Genomic DNA, 21,326 nt, shown 5'->3' with positions numbered 1-21,326 from the left:
CAAAAATCGAGACTTTTCATTTTGAGCTATTTATTATTTTTTCTTTTTGAAAAAAAAAAACAATGAACCAAAGTCCCTAGGCCAGCCTGAATTTTATTGATGACCTTGCACATAACCTCGTCTAAGTTATTGACGTTTTTTGTGATGGCTGTGGTTTGGTAACTGGGGCTGGTATCCGTTAGGGGCATTAGATTACGGTCTTAAAACCAATTTTATTGTTAGTTTGTGAATTCAATGAAGGAAGCTTCTCCCCCTGTATCAGCGATGGCCACACCAACCAATGGTAGTGGCAACTTAGTGGACGAATTTGAAGAGGCTTTCCAAGTATGTCACTTTTGATTTTATTGCTTATTGTATGAAATTAACAATTATGGCTTTGTTGCAGCACTGTCTGAACGTTTTGACGAAGGAGGAAGCAGTCCCCAATTCCGACAAAGACGAGATGAAGGTGGAAGTGGAGCAAACCACCTTGCGCTTCATAGACCTGGCCCGTCAGATGGAGGCGTTCTTCCTGCAGAAGCGCTTCCTTCTGTCGGCCTTGAAGCCGGAAATGATCGTGAAAGAGGACATAAACGAGTATCGTCTCGAACTGGCGCGGAAAGACGAGTTGTTGAAGCGCCATTATGAGAAAATTGCAGTTTGGCAAAACCTTTTGGCCGATTTGCAAGGCTATGCCAAAAGTCCGGCTCAGGGTAGCGCCACGCCGACGTTGAATAATGGGGGTTCGGTGCAGAGTCCCATGGCAGGTCTTCCCGGGAATCAGACGCCGAATCCTATGATGGTTTCCGGGATGTCCACAACAATGCAACAGCAGCTACAGCAGCAGCAGTTGCAGCAAATGCAACAGCAACAGCAGATGCAACAAATGCAGCAACAGCAAATCCAACAGCTACAGCAACAGATGCAGGTAGACCGACGTTGATCTCATCAAGAGCATGATTGTTGTAGATATTTATTTGTAGTGCATTTTTTAAGTTACGATTTTTTTTTCGTCTAATGTAATTTTTTACGGAAATATGTAAGCATTTGGCAGTGTAAAATTTTTAGATGCAGTTTATAGTCTCCTGCCCGTATATTCTCTGTATATTTGTATACTAACTCTCAGGGTTTTTAGAAGTGGCAATATAAAGATCAAATGAATGTGATATGTACAATGTAGGATTATGTTGTACGAAAAAGTAGTATACGTTGTCAACTTGCTCAAATGTGCCTTTACTAGAAATTTTGTTTATGGATGAATGTTCATTTACCTTCTCAAGTTTGTATAACAAAATTTATAGTTTGTTGCGAATCATATATAATGTAATTTCCAATCTTTCTGTAAGATTTGTAAGACTGTTTACTACAATAAATGTTTCAAAAGCCGGCAATTGTTTTTTTCCAAATTCTCAAAACCAGAGGGTTGGTATGCACTCAAAATGCGAATCGAGTTTAATTCCATTGTTTCAACTTAGGTGCCCCCGGGGATGGCAGGCGGCGTGGGCCCCGGCATGGTGTCCCCGCAGCAGGCCATGTTCATGCAACAGCAGGCCATGGGCGGCCCCCGAGGCCCTTTTTCCCAGCAAGGCCCCGGTGGGGTTCTCCAGGGCCCTCTGGCGTACCTTGAGAAAACTACGAGTAATATAGGTACTTCCCCCGGTTGACAATTCTCGATCATTATTTGTTTCCTCGTAGGCATGACGGATGGGCGAAGGTGACGCGGGCGCGGGAGGGGGCGAGGTAGAGGCAGGGGTAGAGGTAGAGGTCGTGGCCGTGGGTCTTTGCCAGATTATGTATCCCCATAATGTTCCCCCTCCCGAAGTTGGGATATGCACCCGTATCCCGACGCGCGGCAAGGCATTCCAAGGGGACTTCTAGCGGATTTCATGTGTAGGTAGTTAGTGGTACACCCTTAGAGTAGATGTTGAGCAAATCTTACAAATAAGCAATGATTCAGAAGTGTAGGCGTTTTATTGGTCACCGAGGCCGGTGGCCAGAAGTTCTTGAGTTGGCTGTGGGCACTTGGCAAATTTCTAAGCCAACTTGGAAAACAATTCTCTCGACGTGGACTCGTTTAATTAATTAATTGTATAAGAACCTTTAAGTATTATGATATCAAGAAGAAACGTCATAGAAATTGTATATCAAAAGAAGCACTACAAATTCAATTCGCTTTTAAAGTGGAGCCCCTGCGGCCCCTGGTAAACAATGAAGCAGTCTTTCCTCATAGTTGTTCAAAAACAACGAAAAGTACGCAAATTAAGTATTTGTTATGATTTTTATCATAGTTAAATTTCCAGATATATTTAAGAATTGGTTACCACAGGGCGCCGCAAAGGTCTTAACTTTATCAATATTGTTTTTATTTCGATTTTAACACTATAAAAGTGCTTTTGCACGTCTACAATAATTAAACGTACTCAATTAAATCGTAATTTGTAAATTTATAAAATTAAATTACGAGCTAACATGCCACGAAGACCAAAGAACCACCATTATCTTTAAAATGCGAAAACACTTTGGTCCTCGTGCATTACCCAAAATGCTAAATTTGTAACCTAAGCGCAACCAACCACACTTAACTTTTGCAGCACCTTAAACTAAGAAATTTAAAGGACAAATGTGTATTATTTGAATAAAAAATTGTATCGTGCCGATCAGTTTGCATATGTAACGTTACCGAATTTCAAAATTGTGATATAAATTATTAATAAAACAAATTATACTCAACTGGTTTTATTTCTTATAAAAAAATCAACACTTGGCTTGCGCCTCTATAAACTCAACCAGCGTCCTCGTGGGCCTCCCTGTCATCCCCTTGCCCAGGTACGGAGTGGAATCATCGGGGCCCATAACCCCGGCGATATCCACATGCAACCAGTCGGTTTTTTCCGGAACAAACTCCTTCAAGAAAGCTGCAGCGGTGCAACTGCCACCACCTTTACCCTTCCCCACGTTGTTCACGTCATAAGCGGCGTTATCGGTCATTTGTTTCGTAAAAAACTTCCAAAGGGGCATCCTCCACACCCGATCCCCACTTCGCGACCCCGCTTCTTCCAAAATTTTGTACAAATTGTTCGAATTGGTGAAAACCCCCGACGCTGAGCCACCTAGCGCCACCCTCATAGCCCCAGTCAAAGTGGCAATGTCCAAGACCCACTTGGGGCTGAAATTCGCACTGTAGGACAGGGCATCGGCTAAGATCAAGCGGCCTTCGGCATCGGTGTTATCAACACAGATTGTTTTTCCATTCCGGGCTGTTATAACATCGCCCGGTTTGAGAGCGGAGCCCGAGGGCATGTTCTCAGTCAAAGGGATCAAAGCCTTGACATTAACCGGCACTTTGAGACTCGCCAAAGCGTACAAAGTGGCCACAACACTGGCAGCCCCCGACATATCGGCCCTCATGTGGTCCATAGCCACCGATGGTTTAAGACTGATGCCGCCCGTATCGAAAGTCACCCCTTTACCCACCAAAACAAACGGGTTCGAGTCACTGTTTTTGTACGACAGTTCGAGAAATTTCGGGGGCTCGAGCGAGCCTTGAGCAACGGCCAGGAAAGCCCCCATTTTCTCGCTTTCGGCCCAGTTTTTATCCCTGACTTCGACCGAAATCCCTAAATTTTTCGACAATTCGAGAGCTCTTTCGGCAAAAATTGTTGGTGTCATATGATTTGAGGGGGTATCAGTGAGTCGCCGGGCGATATTTTGGGCCTCTGCCTTGACCGTTCCGCGATTCCATTGGTCACAATCGCCGGGATTTGATTGGTGGAGGAATATTTCAGGTAAGGTGTCTTTTTTTGTTTTAAAGTCTTGGAATTTCCAAGTGGCGAGCTTCGAGCCCTCGGCTGACGCCTCGGCATCGCCTAAGCTTTCAACTTGTATTTTTTTAACCCCGGCTGCGTCCAAGGCCCTACAAGCGGCTGAAACCAACAAATGCAATTTTTTCGTAAAATCAATAAATACCGGCAGCTGCAATTCGGACGGATTCCCGTTCCTCCGAAATTAATTCAAGTTCGTCGCTTGGTTTAGTTTTTTTGCCCAGTCCCACGATAGCGACGGATTGAAAGTCAGGTTCAAGGCCCCAAAACACGAACGTTTTGCCCGCTTTTACTTTATTACCTGTGCTGTAATGCGAGGAATTAAAATCGGTTTTTGGGCAATGAGAAACTTTATTGCTATTATACAACTACTTACAACAATAAAAACATTTACCTAAATGGATCACAAATTAATTCAACAATTTTTGTTATAGAGAGAAAGACTATATCGTGAAATCTATATGATCACAATGAACATTGACTCTCCAGACGACACGTACAAATATAGTGCAATACAATTACCGCAAATCAACCGAGGAAATTCAATCACATTTTAGTTCATTTTAAAAAATATAAAACGGTTTTTCGGGCAGTAAAATGCCGGTTTTTTACATTATATTCTTTTTTCTATGCACATATATACACAAAATACTCCAAACTTATATTTTCTCAATTTGAAGCTCGAAAAAATTCTACAAAAAATATATGGGTATACTCTCAATTCAACATTCGAAGTAAACAAGAGCAACACATCTATGGAGTAAAACATAGTAACAACTGCCTTTTTCCTTAACCAAATCACTAGTGGGCCAGACTACACACTAAGAATAACATGATTACAACACAAAATTGGCACATATATTGCTAAAAATACTTACGCTATAATTTAATGAGCAATTTTTTTTTTGGTTTTATACTTGTGAAGTCTTGTGTACATCGAACTACGACTGGTTTTGTCTCACACGTATTATACTATTCGCTAAATTGTGCGTATGTAACTCTGAAATTTGGCACACTTGGGCATTATGAGGTGGAGACTTTTTTGCTGGGAGAATGATATTTGTTGAGAGCGGCGCTACGAAACAAGGGCACTCACTAGAGGGAACACTTCAATTCCTACCCCAATTCTCGAAGCAATAGACAAATACGGCAGCTATTTCTCGTGTTTCGATTTTTAATAAAATAGCCTTGCTATTTCCAAAATTGTTATAGGAAATTATAAGCGGTAACACCAATAAATTTCGGGACTAAGCCACCATGCCTTCAATTAACCAACAGACTCGAACATTTTTTAGTCACAAATTTTACTGCAGGCACGGTACTCCCTATTTATACAGGCAGTACTTAATGAAAATATTTACTATTATTCCAAATACATATTATACGTATCTACAATTCCTGATAATTAAAATTAATTAAGTCGCTGCAAAGAATAAAATTTCTCATTTTAAAAGAAAAGTTGCTTAAATATTTTTTTGTACAAAAAATCCGTAAAAAAAAACTAAAAATTTCAATAACGAAGGATATAAAAATTATGAAAAAATTCACATGCATAGAGATAAAAATAAGGGATTTAATAGCGGACGCTGATCTCTGTGCGACTATTAAGTTTCGAGATAGTAACGCTATAAAAACAGTAAATATTTTCGCCCCCTGTACGTAAAAAATAAAATAGTCCCCCATCCAAGTTTTAGTTATTAAACCGATTTTTCCTGTGCACATCCTGTAACGAAATTTACAATCCGGGATATGCCAAGAACAGTTGATTGTCCTAATGCCGTGCTAGACTATCACCTAAACCAGTTCCAAAATATTAATAATCCCTTGACTGTTCGCCGCAACGACAACATTCGAATTCTGCTTCCAGCAAACAGCCGAAACGAATTCGTTCATATCATCCTCCCGCCTTTCCTGATCCAAGACCCCTTGAATCGCTTCAAACTTATAACTAAACAACTTTTTACTCAAGCCTTTGTAATAAATATACATGGCGTTATTCTCCGAGCCGCAGGCGACATAATCGCCGTCCGTCGCCAATCCGATAAAATTCTTCTCGTTAATGTGTCCGACAAACGACCGAAGGCAATACGGAGTATTAACATTCCACAATTTAAGCTGCGAGTCGGTCGACGCCGACACGATATCCTCACTATTGAGAAACTTGACGTAACTCACTGCCTTCTTGTGGCCCTTGAACACGGCCACCGCCTCCTTCATGTTCCTCAAGTCGTAGTAATGAACACAATGATCAGCGCTACCGAACGCTAAGTGACAAGAACTCCTCGGATTGAACTTAACACAACAAACGTTCGCTTTGGCTTCGAGAGTCGCGATCGAGTGCTCACCGTTGAGCGAGTATAACTTAACGCGCGCATCGTCCGAACCCGAGGCGATCAACCGAGTATCAACCTCATTGAAATCAACACTCCAACAGCGCTTCTCATGCTCTTGGTAGGTCTTGGTGCGCTGACCGGTCGAAGCGTCCCAAATCGTCACAGTCCCTTCGTAATCACTACTCGCCAGAATACTCTTATGGTACGTGTTCCAACTCACGCACGAGATTTTCGACTTGGAGAGCATTTCAATACAGGGATAGTGTATATCGACCGTATCCTTAATCACAGCACCGTAATCGAAAACTTTGATCTTTTTCGTCACTCCAGCAATCGCCAGGAACTCGTTATCCTTATCGAATTCGATACTCGAGACTATGGTCGAATTGTTGAACAAATCACTCGAGTAGTTCAACGTTGCGAGGACCCGGAGCGAGTTATAGCGCGAGAATTTGATCAAATTCTCCCGGAATTCGTCGAGACCCGTATTAATAGTAGTCTTAGTCTTATCGACCCCGTCTTTGCCGAAGAACAAGTCTTTGGAGCGTGAGGTGAAGTAACAGTCGACGAAGTCGTCAAAGTGGGCGTGCATCCGCCGCCGGCGCATCGCCAGCGAGGTCGAACCTAGCCGAAGCGGGGCGTCGGGATTCGTCGTGTCATCTTTGCGACCAGTCGAACTACCTATAGTATCAATCAAATCGATCATTTCCTTCTTCATCGCACTGACATCGGCATTGTCCGCCGCCGACGCCACCGTCCGCTCCACATCCTCCAAAGTCGGGCACTTGCTATGCACCTCCTTCAACTTATTGTAAACCTCCTCAATGTCATGCTCAATAATCGCAATCTCCTTGATAATCTGCGCCTGCCGCTCCTTCTTTTGCTTAAGCAAGTGCTTCAAAAACTCCAAAAGGAGGCGGTTTTGCGCGGCACACGACTCCGCCTCCAGGAGTTGCTTCCGTTGCGTCAGAACCTCCAACATTACGTTAACGTCCGGCAACGTTAAATTCTGCGATTCCGTTGCCACAAAATCCCGTAAACCGTCGGCCGACGTCCCGAACTCCCCCGAACTGTCGCGGTTCAAGCCCAAAGCCTCGAAGTTGTTCAAGCGAGTCTTGTGCTTTCTGATCAGTTCGTTGAGGAGGAAGTTCGGGAAGATCATGTCTTCGCCGGTGACCGGGGCGTTGCATTTGGGGCAGCGTTTGAGGGCTTCGATCGATTTTAAAATGCAGGTGTAGCAGAACGTGTGGCCACATTTCGTAATGTAAGCCTCCTCGATCAGGTTGAAGCAGACGGGGCAGGAAAAATCGGTCGTTTTCTCCTCGAAGGAGCCGCCCCCGGCTGTCGAACGCTGACGCTTTGGGGTGCGAATCGACGAGCGATTTGTCGGCACGTTCGAACTACTGTGCGAAGAGGCGGAACTACTACGACCGTCGCGGCTTGAAGCCATTTTGACGACTTAGAGGTAGTTAAGAGAAAAACATCGACCTGAAACAAGAACTGGAGTAGTATTGAGGAGCGACAATTCGGACGGTTCCTGACCCGAAAACCTGAAACGGGGACAGAAATCGCCTAAATTGTTACTTGAAAACACTCAATACTACTGGATTGGTTAAACTGACGGGATCAAGTTTCAGGTCAGGTTTTTCAATTTGCACGAAAAGGGCCAAGACAATAAAATAATCGCTACGTGTATAAAAAACGATAAAGCTTTCTATTTTGTGCCAAGTTTCATTAATTACTCCCATGTTTTCACATTATGTAATGTTTAATTCCGCTTGGACTTGTCCTCTAATGCAATAAAAACGCTATGACGCTACTTACAGTTTAATTTGTTCTAAAAGCCTGCCTTGACACTTCTGGTTGTACTTTTCAGCAGCGGGGGTTAGCTCCAACCCTTCACATTCATCATCACTGTACACGCCCAAGACTAAGCCTTTCTAAAACGAAACGAACGCAAATCACTCAATTGCATTGCTTCTAATGATAAAACCTACTTTTTCCGGGCAGGCTGAAGAGCATGGTCTGAAAAAGTATCTGCTGGAGACGGATAACCTGAGTAACTTTTTACACGTTAGAGATAAAGCCATACTTGATGGTGACACAAAATATGGGTGGTTTGAGTGTGGGGTGATTTGGTTGAGGGTGGTTTAAAAATCGTATACGTTTCGTCTTTCGATTATGTGGAACTTTAGTGTTGAAAATCCAAAAATCAACAAATCACAAAATTGATTTTTGACAGGTCTGCCGGGCCGACAGGAGTGACAAACGCCAGGAGGCGCTCCTAACGCACAAAAAATGTTTCTGGAAAGGTTGGATATTCGTAGATAACGCCTTATCTTTAGGTCTATTTTGTATGCAATCGACAGTATTTAAATAAAATGCTCAGAAAAAGTGCGAGCCTTTAATTTGCGCTGATAACTGTATTAGATAAAAAAATTATTGGGGAGTGGAATCACCTTAGTTTTTGTGACTTGGTGGAAAAAAAATGGCGGCAAATTCAAAATACATTTTTTATTCAGTTAATTAAGACACAATTTGTGTTGTCCATGTTTTCCGCTAAAGGGTTTTGTAACTTAAAAAGCGGTACCATCGAGGCGTACTAATGCCATATCACCTGTATTTCTGCTATTTTCTTTATTTTGTTTATTGAGGTTATGTGAGACTTTCTTTGACCAAGTGCTCCACTTTTAGATTAAGTTTTTTGTACCTTACATGTGAAATATTTTAGTAAAATGAGCACTCGAGAGTTGGCCCGGTGAGAAAAATTATAATTAAATTAAAGATAAGCTTATTATTGCAATTTCAGAAAACTGGGTGCTTTAGAAGTAATTTATTCAACCGCTAAGGCCACGACTCCCCAGCCTTTTGACTACCTCCTCGTCCTTGACTTTGAAGCCACTTGCTGGAGTAACGGCGACCCGAGAAAAAATCCGGCCGAAATAATCGAATTTCCGGTCGTTCTTTACGACGTAAAAAACGCTAAAATAATCGCAGAGTTCCAGCAATACGTAATGCCAGTCGAGAATCCCAAATTGAGCGACTTTTGTACCGAGCTCACAGGTAAAAAACATTGTGCCCCAAGCCCCACTGATGATTTTTTACAGGAATACAGCAACACCAAGTTGATAACGGGGTCCCCCTTCAAGCTTGTTTGCTTCTGTTTTCGCGTTGGGTTGCCGAAAAAATGAGATTATATGACATGGATTTCCCAAACGGCGAAAGTCAGGCGGCAAAAACGTGCGCTTTTGCCACTTGGTCGGACTGGGATTTGGGGACCTGTCTCCGAAAGGAGTGCATCCGGAAGAATATTAGAATTGAGAAAATGTACCGCAAATGGATTGATATTAGAGCACTGTTCAAGCGCTACATCAGACGCCCGTTTATTGGACTTTCTGGCGCTTTGGCCGAACTAGGACTGACTTTTGAAGGGACTGAACATTGCGGATTGCATGATGCCAGGAATACGGCAAGACTTGTCGGGAAAATGGTCGATAAGGGGGTCGTACTCCAATTAACACGACGCTAATTTTTTATTTTCATTGTATTATTACAAATAAATATATTCTTGTTATTACATAAATTGATTCATTGGGTCTTCCTCTCGCCTCCTCTTCAAATAGTAAGCTTCAATCTCCTCCTCTGAGGGCTTCTTCACTTCGTACATGCTGTTGTAAGGACGCTTCCTCTCGTCTATTGACAGTAAACTCTCGGCTCGCTTTTGGTGCTCTTCTTCCGCTTTGAGGGCCTCTTTTAACTTGTCCTTCTCTTCTTTTTGTTTCAGTTTTTTCTTCTCTTTGTTTTTCTTTCTCTTGTTCTTCTTTTTCTTGTTTTTCTCGGACTTGTGTTTCGCTTCTGTGTCGGAACTCGACTCGGATGATGAACTCTCACTTGATTCTTTTTCTTCCTCTGGTTCAGGTACAACTTCTGGTGGTTTGTTGGCCTCCTGGTTACGGCCAGCTTCTCCCAAACAATACGAATTCTGTTAAAAAAAATAACGAAAATATGGTTTAAACACTATTTAATCCAAAATAAAAATACAAACCTTGACAAACGAGTGGCAACACTTGTAGCCCCATTGCCCCCCTCGCCAGAACGACCCCCAAACCGAAGTGTGATTATTAATATAGACATCCTCCTCATATTTTGACTTGATGACTTCCTTCTCCTGCCCTTTTATAATTTTACCGGAGCGTGAATACTCCACGTAATCTTCAGTCTGTGCCAAAAGTAGCGACTTCGGGGGCGCCTCCAGATGCTCCTCCCCTCCGTACTTCTCCAAAATACTCCCTTGAACCTTTGACTTGAACTGTTCCTTCTTCTTCTCATACTCCTTTTGGAGCAACTCCAACTTGGTGGGTTCCGCCAACAAGTGAACATCAACTCCTCTCTCATACGCCTCCCACGCAAACAACTGTGCGGACGCATGTTTAGTCGTATCGCCGGTAAATTTCACAAAATTCTCCCCCGCGTAATTATCATCCTTATTCGGGTTCGGATTTTCCCTCATTGAGCGCGTTTTCGGGTCGTAATACGCCGAATTCGGGTCCAAATTTCGCAAATACTTGGCCGTATCTTCCCGAATTCGCAAATTCCTGACTGTGATCCGCTGCTTGCTGTCGACTTTGGTCCCCGGCATGTCCACCTCGTCCACGTATTTGTCCTCATCCAACTCCTCGTCACTTTCATTATTTGCGTTGAGTTTATCGGCTTTTAACTGCCGCTTCGCTTCTTCAACTTTTTGGAACTCCTCTATCACTGCCTTGTGCTCGGACGGGTCGTAACCGCTCCACCTGTCCCGTTTCCCGTCGTAACTCAAATTTAATTTTTTCTGGATGAACTCATCCGCGGCTATTTTCGCCCCCGAGAATTTGGCCCCCACTTTGCGGGGCCGCTCCATGCAGTCCTTGCGCTTGTGGGTCATGGCACCGCAATTCTCGCAAGCGCCTTTGCGGAATTTCGTCACAACTTTGGACTAAATAAAAAATAAATATAATGGCATAAGAGGTGCAGCTAACTTACCGTGTCGACCCCTCGCTTGTACCACTCGTCCAACTTGGAGAAATCCTCCTGTTTGTCGTCTTGGGGCCTCTGGTGCTTGAGGGTGGGGCCCGAGGTGCCATAGTACCACGGGGCTGTGGCAATGTATTGCGGGATGTGGGGGTTTATGTCTTTTCCCTCCTCGTCCACAGCCGCAGGGGCTGTGCCCGCCTTACGCGCCTCTTCGAGCTCCTTGGCTTTCCGCCAGTCTTCACGCGATTTTTTCTTAGGCTCATCCTCAAACTCGCTTTTTGATTTTAAGATTTGCGACACCGAAAGGCCCTGCGTACTGCTGGCCATAATTAAACGCAATATTTACACATACAACTAAGAGTGAGGTTAAATACTTGACAGTTATCACTTGTCAAGGCCAGATCGTGTTATATAGAGGGATTCCAAAAAATTCCAAATTTTGATTTTTTTCAATATTACGAAAATTCGTCCAAAGTTAATAATTAACAGTAGTTTGCTCATTTTGCCGTTCATCATCGTAAATTTGCTATTTAATAAATGCGGGAGAATAAAAATAATGTGTTATGAAGAAGGCGGCGGTTGTTATGGCGTTAAATTTGATTAAAATCAAGCGAACTGTGTGAAAAAAATTCAAGTGAAGGCCCGTAACCAATAAATAAGAAAAATATTATTTGTCTTTCCGATCTAAATTATTCTTGTAAAATGTATATATTTTAAATGAACAATGTCGATTCCAACAGTTATAAGACAAATAAATTGGGTAAGGCCTCGAGTACTGAACGTTTTAAGACCTCGGAATTTCTGTTCCGGTGAGCCAGCGGCGTCTTCATCAGGCGAAGAAAAGGTAGGTCCTTCCCTGTCACTCGGCCCCCTTTAACCCCCCACCTTTGCAGAAAGGCATAATTTTAGGCGTATACGAGTCTGAAAATGAATTGGTATTGACGAAGGCTGCACAAAAATTCAACGACCATGTAGGAGGAAAATTACTGGATTTGGTAAAAAAGTGAGTAGAATGAAACGAATGTGGACCGAGTGATTGAATAACGATGTTTAGAGCCGGAAAGACTGTAAAACGGGGTAGTACAAGGATCTTCAACAACGTCGACCGGGAATTCTGGGCCGTGGCCGTGGTGGGCTTGGGCCCCGAGAAGGCGGGCTACAACGAGATGGAAGCTATCGACGAGGGTATGGAGAACGTCCGCGTGGCCGCCGGAATTGGGGCGCAAGTCCTCCGGAAGCAGGGCGTGGACCGGATCATGGTCGAAGGCATGGGATTCCCGGAGCAAGCGGCCGAAGGGAGCGCCCTCGCCCTTTGGAGGTGCGCTTTGTTTTGACATTTCCTGACCTAGCAACCATGGCCCTCTTTCTCTAGGTACCAGGAGAACAAAATGCGCGAGAACCAGAAGAAGACCCCCACGCTGGAGCTGTTCGACGATCCCGACGGAGAGAGCTTCCAGCGCGGGCTCTTCAAGGCGGAGTCGCAGAACTTGGCCCGGCGCTTGTCCGACACCCCCGCCAACCAAATGACCCCTCTGCATTTCGCCCAGGAAACTGTCAACGAGCTGTGCCCGTGCGGCATCAAGGTGCAAGTCCACGACAAGGACTGGATTGAGCAGAAGAAGTTCAGCGCGTTCCTGACGGTGGCACGAGGCTCGTGCGAGCCGCCGGTCGTGTTGGAGATCTCGTACTGCGGCGGTCCCAACGACCAGAAGCCGATCCTGTTCTGCGGGAAGGGCATCACGTTTGACAGCGGTGGTCTCTGTTTGAAGAAATGCAAGGGGATGGATGTGTACAAGGCGGATATGTGCGGAGCGGCGGCGATTATTTCGGCCATTCGCGCCGCCTCCGCGTTGAGTCTCCCGCTGAATATCGAGGCGGTGATTCCCCTGTGTGAGAATATGCCGAGTGGCATGGCCATGAAGTGTGGCGACATCGTGATGGGCATGAACGGCAAGAGCATCATGATTACGGACACTGACAACGAAGGACGGCTGATTCTGGCCGACGCGCTGGTCTACGGCCAAGGGATTTACAAGCCGAGGCTCATCATTGACGTTGCGAGTCTAACTCCGGGGGTGCGGTCGGCCTTGGGGTCCTCCGCGTCTGGAGTTTTCAGCAACAGCCAGACGATGTGGTCGCAAGTGCGCAAAGCCGGGGTTATAACCGGGGACCGCGTCTGGAGACTCCCTCTGTGGAAGTTCTTTTCGAAGAAGGTGACCCGCTTCAAGTCACACGATGTGAATAACAAGGGCCAAGGGCAAGGCTCGTCCTGTCTGGGGGCCGCTTTCCTCAACGAGTTTATCAGTTGCGTGGACTGGATTCATTTTGATATCACCGGAGTTGGCTTCAAGAGCAACCATAAGGTCACGCCGTACTACACCAAAGGGCGGATGACCGGCCGTCCGACGAGAACCCTGATTCAGTTACTTTACCAACTTTCGTGTCCTTCTGAAGGACAACGGGAACTATAGACTTTTTTGGTGGATTTTAGAAATGGGATATGACCCACATGACCTTTAAAATTTAATTGTAATAAATACTTAGGGGAATGTTTTGACTTGAATCGCAATCTGGTCAGTTGCTCAAATACGATTTTTTTGGCTTTTTTATCATAAATCCTGATAATGCTCTCCCTCCCTCTCAAAAAAATAAAAATAACATTCCGAGTTATGCCTAAGTGGTCTATTACATTTTTGTAGCCAGTTTACAAGAATTTTGAAATTTGTCGTATACCAATTTATTGTTTATTTTAAACTCAAAAACTGTCCTATACTGTACATTTTGTATCAATAAAATATAATGCTTCGACACTGACTTATTCACTTTTTTTTCAACTGGTTGAAGTCAGTTTTGATAATCTGACTTTTTGAGCCACTTCTAACTCGAACAAACAACGCAATATTGTCAACAAGTACATCAAAACAAATGCAAAAAGGCACAAAAATAGTCGCTTCAGATGATCATGTGAACAGATGCAGGAATAAATTAATAATCCTTTCGTAAATCAGCTGATGCAATATTCAAACAAATAACATCACCTTTGGTCTCTACCAGTGCGTCTGTCTTTTTCTAAAAATTAGTTTGTTTACCGGCAAAGGACCTGTTTGAGTCGTTTGGCCCAAATCTTTCTACTTTGCAAACATATTTATGAATCAAATGGCTTGACCAAAGTCCACATATTGTGTCCTATTGGACATTATTTTTAAATAATTTTATTCACTGGGTAAATAATAAAAAACATTGCATAAGTTGTTTTTATTTTTAATTTATGTAAAACACTGAATGTGGCATTTTTGAAATAAGTAGAGACTAAAAATAGAAAAGATTTTTCATAATGCCTCGTAAATTCAACTTTAGAACAGATAGGTAATTACGAACTTTGCTTCATTTGAACAAACCACAAGCACAATGGGGTCAAAATAAAATTTATTTGACCAAAACCGTTTTTTCGATAAGAAATACGTGACTAGAGCCATGTTTCCCATATTTCTTAGAAGCAGGGAATTTTGCAAATTTTATGTTAATGGCAGAGAATTCCGGAATGAAAAATTTCCGTTAATTTATCGTTGTTTCTGCAAACAAGGTGTCGCGACTCTTTCCGTTTATCCATATTCAAGGCAATCTCCGGTCCTTTAGAATAATCTTCATTACCCATTCAGTAAAAAACTCAAAAAGTGGTTTACTTCCCGAAACATGACACGACTTCGTTGTTCAAAAAAATTCCACCCTTAACAGTGTGGATGATTAAGCACAATTGTTATTATCCGGCAATTAATAACAAATTAATAAATAATGTAAAAGCCTCTTAGAAGCTGATTTTAATATGCAAAATGGTAAAACTCGTACGTGACGTCACGATCGAACATTCAGCTATATAAAATCGTCCAGTCTCTCTGAGCCAACTTAGTCTGTTCCTGGCTTCCTTGCTATGTTTTTCAAAGAGTTGTAATTTTTTTTCCTCCTGTTTGAAAATCTTGTGTGTCAATGAGAATTCTTGAATTTGTGTTGAATTCCAAATTCCATCAAGTCGTAAGGTACGTAAAAACGGCGCAAATTAAATTTGCGGTATGTCATATTTTCCTTGCACTTATTGCAGCTTGGATAAAAACCTACGTACCCGCAAAGGCAGTCGCAGAGGAAACTCCGGAAACCGTCTTGAACTCCAAGTTCTTACCCTTATACACCACGTTCCGTAGCTTTTTTGTGCTTTAAAAACCCAAATCATCGTCATCATGGTTCAAAGCGCTGTTTGCGATCCCATCTCCAGCAAAGTAGCTGAGGCCTCTTGGGGCCAGTCATCCAAGTAAGAGCAGAAACGAGTTTTTTGCATAAATTTAAACAGGTTTTACGAGAAAGTTTTTACAGAAAATCATCATTCGAAAGCTTTTCGAAAAAGGACAACGGGCATAAGACCGACAAGAAGGATAATCAGTACGGCGCCTGGGGATCGGTCTTCAAAAACAAGGATCATTTCGCAAGCTTACATCATTGCTAAGAACTACTAACGTTTATGTAATCAATTTATTCACATATTTAGATTAGATACATATTTAATGGATTTTCTTGTTGAATAAAATTATGTGGTGAATGGCTGGATTATTTTCATTTTTTTCTTGGTCACGTATTTGTGCCACAGCTTCTCCCCGATTGTGATAAAAAACGACAGGAGAAAACCTGGAAGTCAAGACTGACAACAAGTCGTAACGACCGGAAATTACCTAAAAACAGGACAAAAAAACTTCCTTGCATGTCGTCCATGTTGACCGTGTGGTTGTTCACTTCGACTATGTGCCGATTGTTCTTCCAACAGCGGTCTTTCTTGGGGAGATAATCCGTGAGCCACTTTTGGATCAACCCCACTTGGTGCAATTTTTTGATCCTAAAATTTTTTTCGTATTTCTCCAACTCCCAGGCACACTTACTCATCATTGATTATTTCCAAGTATGGGGTGTCTTGAGACACCACCATTGCTAACTGTTCATTCAAGAATTCGTCAAGACCTAAAGCCAAGTCGCATCGATCCGAATCCAAGTACTGCTGCTTCATAATATATTGCAATTTGATTTTCCAATCAATATGGACGTGTTTCCCGTTCTCTATATCCTCAATCATGTTTTTGAAATTCCCAACTTCGACTTTTTTATCAAACAAATAGCGAAATCTCGGCTCAGTCGTGTACTAAAAATTTCTCGATAAACCCAACTCTTGCGTGAAAAATCATTACTTTCAAAGTCCGCTCTAGATAGCTCCCTTTCGGCATACTCCAAGTAACAGTCCCGCTGTGAGCCAGCAGCTCATCAATCGTCGTAATCGGAATATCAATTTTGGGAAAAGTCAAAAACGCGACCAGATTACCGCAATAAGTCGTGGCCAAAACCAAGACAACCAGCCACCAAGCCCCCACAATAATCCTCGCGCTATCGGCTTGAGGAAGATGCATGCCACCTGAAAATTCACTTTCCGACCTTGTTTACTTTTTTCTAATCGCGCGGATAACTGGTTTTGTCACCTTGGTGGCCGGATATTTCCAGATTTCGCTTACCTTGCTGCAAAAGGGCCCCATACATGTACCAGATACAGTTCTGAACCGACGACAGGCCCCGCTTACTCAGACCCTTGTACTCGTAAACAGGACTGTATTTATGAATGTAATACAAAATCGGGCCCATTGAAACGATCGAAGCCGAAAGGCAAAGCCAGGTCTGGTACGAATAATTTTGTAACGAAAAATTATTATTACTACAGCCACCCAAAATGAAAATGACACGTCCATAACGCGTTGTGACGTTTCGTCTATTAGCTTTTGAAACGATTTTTTTGGAAATGGTTGGTTATTTTAAAAATAAATTTGTTGATTAAAAATTTAATTAGTTATCAATTTGTCCTATAACAAATAAACACTTCAAAAGACGGATCATTTTGTTTATTCTGACAATTTTTGCGAAATTATTACGCTAATAAACCGTAAAATGGAAAATGATAATTTTGATTTTTGACCCACTTAGACAAAAAAAAACAAAAACATGTTGAAAATCGTAAAAATAACACCTTTTCTGACAAAAGTTTCGCTCAACGAGTGAAACAGGCCAAGAACGGATAAAGTTGGCTTTTTATCTCAAATACGTGTTTATAAAGGACAAAAACAAATCACTTGTGTCTCTCACTTAGACAAAAAATGAATGCAAATTAAACCAAAATGCTTTTATTGCAAGAAATATTAACAGAACAGTTCTCGAAACCATCTTGAATTCAGCTTGCGGTAATCGACCAATACATTCGCTTTGAAATTTTTTGTCTGTACGTTATCTTTGCCTTCTTATTGGTTGAGCGCATTGAAAGGGCATGACTCAGAATGGCGGTCGAGCTGGCTCCACCCAATTAAATTCAAGTAATTTAAACAAAACTAAAATATTTGGCAATTTTATCTTTACTGAGTCGTTGTCCTGACTGCCTCCTTTCCTTCAAACGAGGTTTGTTCACTGATTACGATCGTTGTTTAGAGTAGTAATTAACAAAAATGAAAAAAAAATGCAATTCGTTCAGAAAATAACTAGCTTGCTCTCTCATCAACGTGGGATAGATTCTTTGCTTTAACTAACTAATAATAATAATAATAATAATAATAATAATAATAATAATAATAATAATAATAATAATAATAATAATAATAATAATAATAATATAAATAATAATAAAAGACTTTATTAAACAAAAAATGTAAAAAGACGAAGTCTAGCTTATTCGGTTGCTGCAAAATAAATTTTAATGTGAGATTAAAATTTGCGGTACTTAATAAACAAAGACAGCGAAACAATTTAATTCTTCTACGATTTCTTGCCTTATTGTTGATAATTTTTACGAAATAATGTTCTGCATCAAAAAAAAAAAACACGAAAAATAAATTGAAAATATTTTTTTCTTAAATATTATTTGAGGTTTTTCAACTCGGTTAAAGTAATAAATTAAGAAAAATGAATAACTCCTTAGTCCTTCTAAATCGTTTTTCTGCCTATTTTTGACGAGATTTCGCCCAAAAAAATTTTTTTTCGACATTTTTTTAATCTTGTAACTTTTGGAAAATAAATCTGTACCTACCTGAATAAAAAATGCATGCGTTTGTTTATGGACGCGTCATTTTCACTTTGGGTGCCTACTTACATCGCCGGTGAACGGGGACATGAACAGCAAAGCCCGGCTCAACTCGCGCGGCCGTGACACCAGAAAAGTGTAAGTCTGGGTGCTTATGGGGCTGGTAAAGTTGATCAAACGCTTGCTTTCCTCCGTTACGGTGAAAGCACAGGCGCCGAAAGCGACCGATTTGTTGCGTATCATGTCCAGAATCGAGTCAGGGATGAAATTTGTAACGACTTGTGCCTCATTTTTCGTCAAATTGGCCGAAAACTCCTGCCCGATTTTGGCCAACTCGACTGTATACGTGAAATTTAAGTTCTTTGATAGTTCCTTAATGAGCTCAAAAATGACGCCCGCGTATTCCGACACCGCGCCCGACTCGTTCGATCTGATTATCTGCCAGGGGGGGTTCTGAAAATTTTTGGTCAGGTTTTGGCCACTGGCTGATTTCACTAAGTACGTGAAATGTGACTATGGGGAGATTGCGTTTTCTGAAACCGTGGACTATGTGTGGGAACAACTCGTCGGACATGGAGGGCCCGTCACTGGGCCTCCAGTTCCCGACCGAGATGAGCCCCCCAGAGTCGGTGCCGTTTTGCTGGTACTCGCGCCCCCAGGTGTCCCCCGTTTTCATCAGCCAGGAGGTGCAGTTGTCACACTGGCCACGTTGCAGTAAAAAGGTTTTAATTCCTTGCAAAAGCGAGTTTCTTCGGTCAAGTTTCGACGGTCTGATCGCTTCCCATTCCTCGTCCGAGACCTGACTCGAAGTCTCCCATTCGAAGAGAATAGCCTCGTCTAAGGCGCGAGTGAAACCTGAGAGGATTTCCTCGCAGTGGCACTGAATGCCCCCCTGGAACCCCAGCTAGTTTATTTCATTTTTTGTGATATTACATACAGTGCAAGTGTCGTTATTTACGGTGTTGTTGTACAAAAAGGCGATATTGTCGCCTTCTGACAGCAACTGCCTGAAACGGTTAATATCCTTGTGCCTGAAATGTGTGTTCGAGATTATGTAAAGCCACTGGGTTCGGGTGTTGACAAGTCCGAACATTTTCGCGTATTCCATCAAAAGTTCGACGAGTTCGTAGCCAATAATCGCGAGAAAGTTGCCTCCGACTGTTTTGATTGACACCGAAGAGAGGATTTCTTTGACTTGGCGTCGGATTTCGTCCATAGGGAGGCGCGTTTCGAGTTTTACAAATGAAATAGCAGCGGCATTTACGCGCAAATTTGAGTACTGGGCCGTTATGGACTTTACAACTCGAGTCACTTGGTCTCTGCCTAAAAAGCAGTTCCAGCAATTTTTATTAAGTGGCTTTCATTACTTAGGGTGTCGTCGTAGAGAATGAAAGCTGAGTTCCAGTTGTAGGTCTGTCTAGTTCGCAGGTCGAGTAACAGTTGAGGCAGTTCTTCACCTCGGGTTATCAGTGGTACTGTAATTGCCTCATCGGGCGGTAATCTCGGACAGTCTGACTCTAAATAATTCGATTACAATTTTTGGTTGAAAACTCGAATTGTTTACCAGAGATTGCCATATGTAGTAAATTCGCGTCTCTAGCCTGTCGAAATAATCGCCAAGTATCAGGACATGAAGCAATACTAAAAATGGCAGTAACATCTGCAAAATTTCGGTCAAAACACAGTGTTAAATGTTTGTTTATTTAATAAAAATTATAGTAAAATAAAACATAAGCAAAATGTCAAAATAATATTTTTAGAAAATGGAAGTCCGTAAGTAAATTGATTAGTAACATTTTTTTATCTTTGTAACTTTCACTGTCCCGTCCGTTATCGCATACATAAAATGTTGTTCTAATTTTTTACGTTGTAAACAAAACCAAAATTGTCTAATTTCCACTGTTTAATCATAATATTGTTTAATTCTTTAATAATTAAAACCTGTCTGAATAAATTTTTGAGAGCAATTTTCACACACATGATTTTTTTGTCCCGTCCGTCATGTGTAAACAAAATGTAAATTAATCAGAAGTCGTTGCACATTGCCTTATTCTTCGTGTTTGTGGCTTCAAAAGTTCCAACAGGTTCCACTTTTTACTTCAAAATAATTGTTCAAATTAGTGCCTTTTAAATTAAAAAAAAATAATTTTATTCAAGGATAAAAATATGAGGTCTTTTTTGAGTCTCGTCCGTCATCAGTTTCTATTCCTTTTTCTAACGCGTATTTTAAATTTTAAAAATGTGGCTCTAATTGTAGGTTGCAAACAATTAAACGAGTACTAAGTTCTTACAAAGAAAAATTCACTTCTACTGATACTGTTCGTAAAAACTGAAGATAAAATCTGAAAATTCGTGCAAGTGTCCCGCCCGTTAAAATGAAATGGCTGTAAAACCGTTCTCGTACAAAAAGTAATTTCAAAAATTGAGTTTTTTTATTCAGAAAAAAATCAAAATTCTACTCAAAAAAAAAAATTGGTGTAGATATGGTGAAAATTGCCGCTCACGCTTGCACCTTTTTTGATGTTAATAGTCGTCCACGAATAATACTGGACGTTCACCCCTCCGTGTTTCAAAATTTCTCGTTTTGCAAACACCAAGTAGGATTCGATTGCGTGTTTTATAACCTCGTATTCGTTTGATAAGAATTCGCGGTCAATGATAACGGCTAAAATCCATTAGAAATGTTAATTTGCCTTGATTTTGCTTTAAAACCACCTAAAGTAGCATTCGTGGTGAGGAGTGAAGGAAAACTGTCACCTCGAATCACACAAACGAACGCACTTGAAAGCACCAATTCAAGTAACATTTTATAAAAATCATATTTGGCACAACACCTGCACTTATATAGCTCACTAATATCCAATCTATTAAAACTAATATCATACCGAACGCACCATAAATCTTACATGTGCCACAGGTGTGCGATATATGAACTAAATTTCATGATTAGCTGCGAGGGAGTAAAAGGTCAGTGGTTAAAAATGCACGATTGCTTGTATCGGAAGTAGTTCACCAGAACGCATCCTTGACAATCGCTTTAAAGCTTTGATTGACTTTTTTTGGTCAGGGTTCAGGATTAATAAAACAAAA

General features: G+C 41.7%; 7 protein-coding genes across 11 annotated transcripts; 4 read left to right on the top strand and 3 right to left on the bottom strand.

Annotated features, from left to right (window-relative positions):
* Positions 1-53: 53 nt before the first annotated feature.
* MED28 (Mediator complex subunit 28) lies at positions 54-2,709 on the top strand. Of its 2 annotated transcripts, none has more exons than XM_001815494.4 (4): positions 54-324; positions 386-907; positions 1,455-1,617; positions 1,675-2,709. In XM_001815494.4, exons 1-4 carry the CDS (start codon positions 235-237, stop codon positions 1,695-1,697), a joined length of 798 nt encoding a protein of 265 aa, XP_001815546.2. In that variant the 5' UTR covers positions 54-234; the 3' UTR covers positions 1,698-2,709. The 2 variants fall into 2 exon arrangements, with proteins under 2 accessions (XP_001815546.2, XP_008201628.1); XM_008203406.3 differs by having other exon boundaries at positions 1,455-1,626.
* Positions 2,700-8,461, bottom strand: LOC663431 (E3 ubiquitin-protein ligase COP1). Of its 2 annotated transcripts, XM_008203405.3 has the most exons (4): positions 8,131-8,461; positions 7,958-8,073; positions 3,946-4,106; positions 2,700-3,902 (listed from the first exon to the last, which is right to left on the bottom strand). In XM_008203405.3, exons 1-4 carry the CDS (start codon positions 8,221-8,223, stop codon positions 2,734-2,736), a joined length of 1,539 nt encoding a protein of 512 aa, XP_008201627.1. In that variant the 5' UTR covers positions 8,224-8,461; the 3' UTR covers positions 2,700-2,733. The 2 variants fall into 2 exon arrangements, with proteins under 2 accessions (XP_008201627.1, XP_974586.1); XM_969493.4 differs by lacking the exons at positions 2,700-3,902; positions 3,946-4,106 and adding an exon at positions 4,132-7,621 and having other exon boundaries at positions 8,131-8,153.
* A 320-nt stretch (positions 8,462-8,781) lies between these two features.
* On the top strand, positions 8,782-9,710 carry Snp (Snipper). Its single transcript, NM_001114326.1, is given in 3 exon segments — positions 8,782-8,891; positions 8,943-9,196; positions 9,241-9,710. Coding segments are annotated over 3 exon segments (699 nt in total). The 5' UTR covers positions 8,782-8,868; the 3' UTR covers positions 9,663-9,710.
* On the bottom strand, positions 9,648-11,552 carry Slu7. The gene is made up of 3 exons (XM_969544.4): positions 11,156-11,552; positions 10,179-11,108; positions 9,648-10,115 (listed from the first exon to the last, which is right to left on the bottom strand). Exons 1-3 carry the CDS (start codon positions 11,471-11,473, stop codon positions 9,708-9,710), a joined length of 1,656 nt encoding a protein of 551 aa, XP_974637.1. The 5' UTR covers positions 11,474-11,552; the 3' UTR covers positions 9,648-9,707.
* A 215-nt stretch (positions 11,553-11,767) lies between these two features.
* LOC663523 (cytosol aminopeptidase) lies at positions 11,768-13,954 on the top strand. Its single transcript, XM_969563.5, has 4 exons — positions 11,768-11,990; positions 12,040-12,149; positions 12,201-12,464; positions 12,519-13,954. Exons 1-4 carry the CDS (start codon positions 11,871-11,873, stop codon positions 13,615-13,617), a joined length of 1,593 nt encoding a protein of 530 aa, XP_974656.1. The 5' UTR covers positions 11,768-11,870; the 3' UTR covers positions 13,618-13,954.
* A 1,070-nt stretch (positions 13,955-15,024) lies between these two features.
* LOC103315238 (uncharacterized protein) lies at positions 15,025-15,734 on the top strand. Of its 2 annotated transcripts, none has more exons than XM_064356350.1 (3): positions 15,025-15,180; positions 15,243-15,449; positions 15,489-15,734. In XM_064356350.1, exons 1-2 carry the CDS (start codon positions 15,131-15,133, stop codon positions 15,340-15,342), a joined length of 150 nt encoding a protein of 49 aa, XP_064212420.1. In that variant the 5' UTR covers positions 15,025-15,130; the 3' UTR covers positions 15,343-15,449; positions 15,489-15,734. The 2 variants fall into 2 exon arrangements, with proteins under 2 accessions (XP_064212420.1, XP_064212419.1); XM_064356349.1 differs by having other exon boundaries at positions 15,026-15,180; positions 15,512-15,734.
* On the bottom strand, positions 15,302-21,189 carry Ir93a (Ionotropic receptor 93a). 2 transcript variants are annotated; one of them, XM_015985232.2, is made up of 12 exons: positions 20,952-21,189; positions 20,749-20,901; positions 19,801-19,896; positions 19,604-19,753; positions 19,174-19,559; positions 18,739-19,128; positions 18,306-18,689; positions 16,690-16,849; positions 16,372-16,592; positions 16,069-16,325; positions 15,865-16,025; positions 15,302-15,820 (listed from the first exon to the last, which is right to left on the bottom strand). In XM_015985232.2, the coding sequence occupies exons 1-12, from the start codon at positions 21,040-21,042 to the stop codon at positions 15,723-15,725; spliced, it is 2,547 nt and encodes an 848-aa protein (XP_015840718.1). In that variant the 5' UTR covers positions 21,043-21,189; the 3' UTR covers positions 15,302-15,722. The 2 variants fall into 2 exon arrangements, with proteins under 2 accessions (XP_015840718.1, XP_064212415.1); XM_064356345.1 differs by lacking the exon at positions 20,749-20,901 and having other exon boundaries at positions 21,131-21,148.
* Positions 21,190-21,326: the final 137 nt, after the last annotated feature.

This window comes from Tribolium castaneum, chromosome 4, assembly GCF_031307605.1.
Source record: "Tribolium castaneum strain GA2 chromosome 4, icTriCast1.1, whole genome shotgun sequence".
Classification (NCBI taxonomy): Eukaryota; Metazoa; Arthropoda; class Insecta; order Coleoptera; family Tenebrionidae; genus Tribolium; species Tribolium castaneum.
The sequence above is the reverse complement of the archived record's forward strand: the minus strand, read 5'-3'. Positions and strand labels throughout refer to the sequence as shown.

What these genes read in the sequence shown, in the direction of transcription:
- MED28 (XM_008203406.3), top strand. Translation starts at nt 235, where the DNA reads ATGAAGGAAGCTTCTCCCCCTGTATCAGCGATGGCCACACCAACCAAT. An exon ending in AATTTGAAGAGGCTTTCCAA is followed by an intron (nt 325 to 385) that starts GTATGTCACTTT and finishes GCTTTGTTGCAG; the next exon opens with CACTGTCTGAACGTTTTGAC. An exon ending in AGCTACAGCAACAGATGCAG is followed by an intron (nt 908 to 1,454) that starts GTAGACCGACGT and finishes GTTTCAACTTAG; the next exon opens with GTGCCCCCGGGGATGGCAGG.
- LOC663431 (XM_969493.4), bottom strand. Translation starts at nt 7,583, where the DNA reads ATGGCTTCAAGCCGCGACGGTCGTAGTAGTTCCGCCTCTTCGCACAGT.
- Slu7 (XM_969544.4), bottom strand. Translation starts at nt 11,473, where the DNA reads ATGGCCAGCAGTACGCAGGGCCTTTCGGTGTCGCAAATCTTAAAATCA. An exon ending in ACAAGCGAGGGGTCGACACG is followed by an intron (nt 11,109 to 11,155) that starts GTAAGTTAGCTG and finishes TTTTTTATTTAG; the next exon opens with TCCAAAGTTGTGACGAAATT. An exon ending in GTTGCCACTCGTTTGTCAAG is followed by an intron (nt 10,116 to 10,178) that starts GTTTGTATTTTT and finishes TTTTTTTAACAG; the next exon opens with AATTCGTATTGTTTGGGAGA.
- LOC663523 (XM_969563.5), top strand. Translation starts at nt 11,871, where the DNA reads ATGTCGATTCCAACAGTTATAAGACAAATAAATTGGGTAAGGCCTCGA. An exon ending in CTTCATCAGGCGAAGAAAAG is followed by an intron (nt 11,991 to 12,039) that starts GTAGGTCCTTCC and finishes CCACCTTTGCAG; the next exon opens with AAAGGCATAATTTTAGGCGT. An exon ending in TTACTGGATTTGGTAAAAAA is followed by an intron (nt 12,150 to 12,200) that starts GTGAGTAGAATG and finishes AACGATGTTTAG; the next exon opens with AGCCGGAAAGACTGTAAAAC.
- LOC103315238 (XM_064356350.1), top strand. Translation starts at nt 15,131, where the DNA reads ATGAGAATTCTTGAATTTGTGTTGAATTCCAAATTCCATCAAGTCGTA. An exon ending in AAATTCCATCAAGTCGTAAG is followed by an intron (nt 15,181 to 15,242) that starts GTACGTAAAAAC and finishes CACTTATTGCAG; the next exon opens with CTTGGATAAAAACCTACGTA.
- Ir93a (XM_015985232.2), bottom strand. Translation starts at nt 21,042, where the DNA reads ATGTTACTTGAATTGGTGCTTTCAAGTGCGTTCGTTTGTGTGATTCGA. An exon ending in TAAATAACGACACTTGCACT is followed by an intron (nt 19,129 to 19,173) that starts GTATGTAATATC and finishes CTGGGGTTCCAG; the next exon opens with GGGGGCATTCAGTGCCACTG. An exon ending in TCCCCATAGTCACATTTCAC is followed by an intron (nt 18,690 to 18,738) that starts GTACTTAGTGAA and finishes AAAAATTTTCAG; the next exon opens with AACCCCCCCTGGCAGATAAT.